We start from the raw sequence: 6,251 nt of genomic DNA, 5'->3' as shown, positions 1-6,251 counted from the left end.
AATCCACATGCAACAGAATCCGCAGAAGAATTCATCCAATTCACACATAAAGCAGCAACAGAAGTTAAACCATAAACATCCAATTAACGAGTTGCATTTTAGATCTTTTAGAGAGGACAACCTGGGCTGCAGACGAGACAAATCGGCATCAACAACCTTTTCGCGCACAAGTAATGTTTGGGTAGGCCCTGAACCGCTCGCTATTGCAGTTGGGGTTGGGTGGCACCCGATGGATGTCCCATCCGAACTTGTCTCCAACTCTGCATTTTCGGTTCAGAGCAGTACTGCATTTTGCCATTGTCGCCTGCACGAGAGACTCGTTACTGTTCCGGCCGGAACCGGACCTCCCTCCTGCTGCTGCCAACTGCCAACCAGACCTGGCATGGCCTGGTGGCGTCATCTAATTTCTCCTATCAAAGAATCACCTCCCATTACTCCGCCCTGTGCGGCGACCTCGTGCCCTCGAATTCCACGGGCACACGGTGCAGGCACACCACCGCCATCAAAATACGGCCTCTTTGCGGCACGGATCTGCACCGACGGGCGCAATTGAATTCGAGCCTGATCGAGGTGGTTGGATCGCGCAGGGAAACCTTGAATGGCCGGCATCAGTAGCACCGGCTCGTCACCTCTGAAGAAGAGCTGTCGCGGTCTGAGATGTCGCTGGCTCTGTATATATACAAGGTCTGGGGCGAGGTCTCACCATCGCCAGACACACTATAGACCACAGCCAGTCAGCCACATCACTAGCTATCTGTGCAGAGGCAATGGCGTCCAAGGTTGAGCTGGTGGTGGAGGTCAAGTCCCCGGCTGACAAGCTGTGGGCGGCGCTGCGTGACTCGACGGAGCTGTTCCCCAAGATCTTCCCCGAGCAGTACAAGAGCATCGAGACCGTCGAGGGCGACGGCAAGTCGGCCGGCACCGTCCGCCTCCTCAAGTACACCGAGGGTACGGTACTACGTAACCATTCTTGGCTTGGCTAGCGCCTAGCGCCTCTCTTGGACTGGGACCTGAGTATCTCTTGCATATACATCGGATGTTTGCTGTAGCGGTGCCGATGCTGACGTTCGCCAAGGAGAAGCTTGAGACGGCGGACGACGAGAACAAGGTGGTGTCGTACAGCGTGGTGGACGGCGAGCTGGCGGACTTCTACAAGAACTTCAAGATCACGCTGAAGGTGACTCCGGCCAAGGCGGAGGGCGAGGGCGGCGCCGTCGTCAGCTGGGCCATGGAGTTCGACAAGGCCAACGACCAGGTGCCTGACCCGGACGTCATCAAGGAGACCGCCACCAAGACGTTCCACGACCTCGACGACTACCTCCTCAAGAACTAGATGGAGCGAGAACTGGAGATGGTCCAGTACAGTACAGTTCCAGTCCATTCATCGACGCGTCACAGTTTACTAGTGCACGTCGCTGGTGTGGTGTGGTGCCCGTGCTGGTTCCTTAATTTGCTTACTAGCTAGCTACGTACCGCGGTCCGTGTCCTTGTCTCTGGCTGATGTTTGCTGCCTGCGTCCGTCGTGCATCCGACGACGTGTCGTTGCGTTGCGCACCGGTCCTCCGAGTCAATAAAGCTCTCCGTGTTCATTGCGCATCGCTTCGAACCTATCGTACACAGTTGCTTTGTCGATTGTCTAAATCATTTGATAAAGTCGGTAAAATACTCAGCAAAATCTTTATCGAGTGTGACACTCGACAAAGAATTCTCGTTGAACTGTACATCGGTAACGACTTTTTTGCTGAGTACTTTTATCGGTCACTCAATAAAGACTTTGGCGAGTGCCACCTGACTCTTGACGAAGAAAAGTCACTGTCACGACGTCCGGTGATGAGACAGAGGCTTTGCGAGTGGCTACTGTACCAGCACTCGACAAAGAAGCTCCATGTGACCCCCTTTGTCGAGTATATTAGAACGCACTCGACAAAGGCTCCGAGTGCGAGATGAAAGAGCTCTCGGCAACGAGCACAGGCGGACTCCTTTGCCAATTCCTTTACCGAGTGTGTTAGAAGGCACTCGGAAAAGGTTGCTTCTTTGCCGAGTGTCAAGGTCACAACACTCGATAAAGAAGCTTTACAGGTTTTCAGATATGTCTTTTTTGCCGAGTGCTATGACCTTCACACTCGGCAAAGTATCACTTTGCCGAGTGTTACACTCGACAAAATGACAAGAATACCCATTTTTATTTCGCTATTCCATCCAAACAAATAAGAGATATATCACATATACATCACAGATATCACAGAATCATCACATATATCAAACACACGACATAGCTAGCAAAAATCACATGTTTCTTCACAAAGATCACAAATTCACAAGTACCAAAAAATAGTTCACAACACTAAGAAGTACTCACATAAATAAGTCCACAAAAATCTAATATATGGCATAAACATGTCTCACAACTAAGTTTAGAAGAACATTAACGAGATGGACGGCTGGACTGGTTCGGCGATGGGCGAGACAATCCATGAGGGTTTGTTGGATGCCACAGATTGTCCCTGCATAGAGAAGAGATTACATGTGTTATACCAGATAAATATATATCATGTAGGACTAAAATTTTGATACTCAGAGAAATATGGAACTGAACAGGGTCAGTTGGAGGGAACAACGGAGGTGGTGTAGCAAAAACATGTATGGTGCCAAGACTCTGTATGTACTGAAACATCTCCGTCATCCTTAGCTACTACCGGAATGTAATGTATGGCACGCTCGACAAAATTAACCACTGTCATCTATAAACGGCTGCTGACGGTCCTTTGCCGAACGTCATGTTATGCCGAGAGTTTAACATTCGGCAAAGAGTGCTTTACCGAGTGTCCTTCTATATCGAGAGTATCTCACTCTCAGTAAACGTGGTTGTTACCGAGAGTCTTATTTTACCGAGAGTGGTATTTGATAAAAGAGACTTTAACGAATGTTCGATAAAATATATTCGGCAAAGCGTCGAGCACTCGACAATAAATCTGATTTTAATATTAACAGCCATGAAATGTAAATGTATGACACGCTGATGGTCCACGGTAGACCCGAGCCACCAAATGCACGACTTTCAGTATTCCGTCCCGAGCTGGTACATGTTTTTTTACATGAATCTCACGCCGCATGTGTTGCAGGTGTTAGAATTATAGGCATTTTCCGTATTATTTTAATTCCATAAATTAACATTATGATGATGACATATAATAAATAATTAACCATAGAAATCGTGATCTCAAAAATATCCATAACAATATGGATCATGAGAACACCAAGCATATGAAGTATGTAAATCATATAAATAAAATAAGTATATAAGCATGGTTCATGGTTTATTGCGGAACAACTGGAAATAAACATATAACAATATAAACAGGATGACTGTAAAATTAAGACAAACAGATATAACATATTATAATACGATAGAGCAAAGCTACATACGACATATATAATATGCAGAATATAAAACTGTAATGAACTGAATTGATCATACCCTCCCATGCGCTCCGAGGATCCTGATCCTTGTCCAACTTCTCTTGTCATCCGATCGAGTTGAAGACGCCAAGAACCAGCGATGAAGACAGATGTTGGGCAGTCGCGAAGACGCTCCCCAAAAACCTAATTGCCGATCCCCCGTGCAAGGTCTCAAACGGCACCGGCTTCGGAGGCACCTGCCCTCTCGCTTCTCTGTGCGCGTAGAGTCACGAGATGGAAATACCCTCACTCGGCGGCTGGATTGTGAGACTGAAAGTTTTTCTCGCGTGTACCGAGTGACACGGGTGCTCCTCTATTTAACCTCTCGCAGAGGGAAGCTGAAGGAGAAAGGTCGCCGAGTCACGCCAAGAGTCGGCCAGCTCTAGCCGAGTTATGCCATGAGTCGGCCAGCTCCCGCCGAGTCACGCCATGAGTCGGCAGCTGAAGGAGAAGGGTCACTCGGCTGGCTGACGAAGAGACAGGGTCACTCGGCATACGAAGAGACAGAGTCACTCGGCTGACGTACGCGGTTAGTGAGTGCTAAAAATTAACACAACCACCCCACGCCCGCCCGCTCGCTCGCTCGCTCGCTCGCCTGCCTGCCTCGCCTCGCCCGACCGGCGGCGGCGGCGGCGCGCGCGCGTGTGGCACGCCCTTGTCCTATTCTTGACTTCTCAAGATAAGTGGAATAAATCCCACCATATAAGTCAAGGCAAAAGACCTTTGGACTTCCAATGTGGTACTATTGGTATTCTCCACCATTACACACCATAGAGTTTATTCAATAAATGGGCCAAGCCCATAAAAGATCCAACAGCAGGTGATACTGGATAAGTTCGCTCGTGAACTTCCTGAGACATGGACATGGACGCGTGGTATGTGCATAAGATGTTCCTTTGCGTCTTATCTTAGCACTTAGGGCACGTACAACGATATTTACTTTATTGTCTAAAATTTGCCACATCATATATTATCAAACAAAAAATCTATGTGTCGTAATTAGTGGGAAAAGAGAGTCACGCCGTCGTGTCGCGAGACGCCGACGGCATGCTCTTACGTGGTATTTATTTTCTAGTAACTATTTTTTAGTCTCCATTTTTTTATTTTAATCTTTAAATTATTAAATATAGAAACTAAAATAGAGTTTTAGTTTTCGTATTTAGTAATTTAAAGACTAAATTGATTAAAAATACTGTGACTAATTAGTCCCTAAAAACAAACGCTCCTATAGAACGAGACAACAACAAAACATATGACGGAGTCGATGTTGTTGTAGATCTGATAAGAGACATGAATTAATTAGTTTGCAAAAAACCTAAATAGACACTAATAGAAAAGAGCTCAAAGCTTACGGTTAAAGATGGCAATGGGACCGATCTTCAATTCCTCGTGGGGAATTTCTCTATTAGGGCTACTTTGGGAACCTCAAATCCCCTTCGGGATTGGAGGAGATTGAGGTGGAAATGAACTAATTTTCTCTTCATTCTCATTCATTCCCGAAGGGGATTTGAGTTTCCAAACTAACCCTTAGGGGACAGGTTAATCCCCACTGGGATCAAAACGAGGAAAAACTTTGTCCTTGTCGGGTTTGCGGGGCTGGATGGGAAACAATTCCACATTCCTGTTCCCCACATACCCACCCCACAAAGTTTTCTTCATCTAAACTAGTCCATTTGAATGTTAAAGTAATACTAAAAATTCAGTACATAGCCTATTATAAAATATCAAACTATACTCTAAAGAAGACGTTTCTTGTATTTTAAAATCTTGTTTGTTAAATTTATATTGATTTAATATAATCAGTTGAAATTTGCCTCTAAATACTGTATTTACTAACGAGGACAGGTTCTCTGCGGGGTTTACTCGTGGGAGTAAATTCTCCAATTTGGGACACGGATGGGAGAAAAAGCACCCCGTGAACGTTCATAGGAACGAGAAAATTTTCTCGTCGCGGGGATGGGGATGGGGAGCCGTTCCCCGACCGAGAATTTCCAGTTGCCATCTCGACCTGCGATAGTGAAAGGGAAATAGGCTTACACCTTTTCCTAAATGATTTTTGTGGTTGAATTGCCCAACACAAATAATTGGACTAACTAGTTTGCTCTAGATTATAAGTTCTACAGGTGCCAAAGGTTCAACACAAACCAATAAAAAGTCCAAGAAAGAGTTCAAATAAAAAAAGCAAAAGACAACCGAAGGCTACCCTGGTCTGGTGCACCGAACTGTCCGGTGCACCAGGGAGATCAACTCCAAACTTGCCGGACTGTCCGGTGTAGCACCGGACTGTCCGGTGTGCCAAGCGGAGCAACGGCTACCCGCGCCAACGGTCGTCTGCAACGACTACAGTGAACAGTGAACAGTGCCGACTACGCGCGCAGAGTCAGAGCAGGCGTCAGATGGCACACCGGACAGTGAACAGTGCCTGTCCGGTGCACCACCGGACTATCTGGTGGCCCACTTGTCAGAAGCTCCAACGGTCGAACCCTAACGGTTGGGTGACGTGGCTGGCGCACCGGACTGTCCGGTGCACCCTTCGACAGCAGAGTTCCCCAACGACCATTTTGGTGGTTGGGGCTATAAATACCCCCCAACCACCACTCTTCAAGGCATCCAAGCATTCACTACTCCTCATTCAATACAAGAGCAATACACAACACTCCAAGACACAAATCAAAGCCTCCGATCAAATCAAAGTCCACAATTCAACTCTAGTTTTTAGGACTTGTGAGAAGATCGGCTTGTGTTCTTTTGTTGTTCTTGTTGTTTGGTTGGCTTTCTTCTTTCTCTCATTC

The 6,251-nt window shown here is 46.7% G+C and overlaps 1 protein-coding gene across 1 annotated transcript; it reads left to right on the top strand.

The window, feature by feature from the left end:
* Positions 1-717: 717 nt before the first annotated feature.
* LOC542195 (uncharacterized) lies at positions 718-1,596 on the top strand. Its single transcript, NM_001111809.3, has 2 exons — positions 718-948; positions 1,050-1,596. The coding sequence occupies exons 1-2, from the start codon at positions 768-770 to the stop codon at positions 1,331-1,333; spliced, it is 465 nt and encodes a 154-aa protein (NP_001105279.2). The 5' UTR covers positions 718-767; the 3' UTR covers positions 1,334-1,596.
* Positions 1,597-6,251: the final 4,655 nt, after the last annotated feature.

The sequence above is a fragment of the Zea mays genome, chromosome 2 (assembly GCF_902167145.1).
Source record: "Zea mays cultivar B73 chromosome 2, Zm-B73-REFERENCE-NAM-5.0, whole genome shotgun sequence".
Taxonomy (NCBI): Eukaryota; Viridiplantae; Streptophyta; class Magnoliopsida; order Poales; family Poaceae; genus Zea; species Zea mays.
This window is presented reverse-complemented; position numbering and strand designations above follow the sequence as displayed.

Excerpts from the sequence above, each read along its gene's own strand:
- LOC542195 (NM_001111809.3), top strand. The coding sequence starts at position 768 with ATGGCGTCCAAGGTTGAGCTGGTGGTGGAGGTCAAGTCCCCGGCTGAC. Across the intron at positions 949-1,049 it reads CCTCCTCAAGTACACCGAGG|CGGTGCCGATGCTGACGTTC; the intron begins GTACGGTACTAC and ends TGTTTGCTGTAG.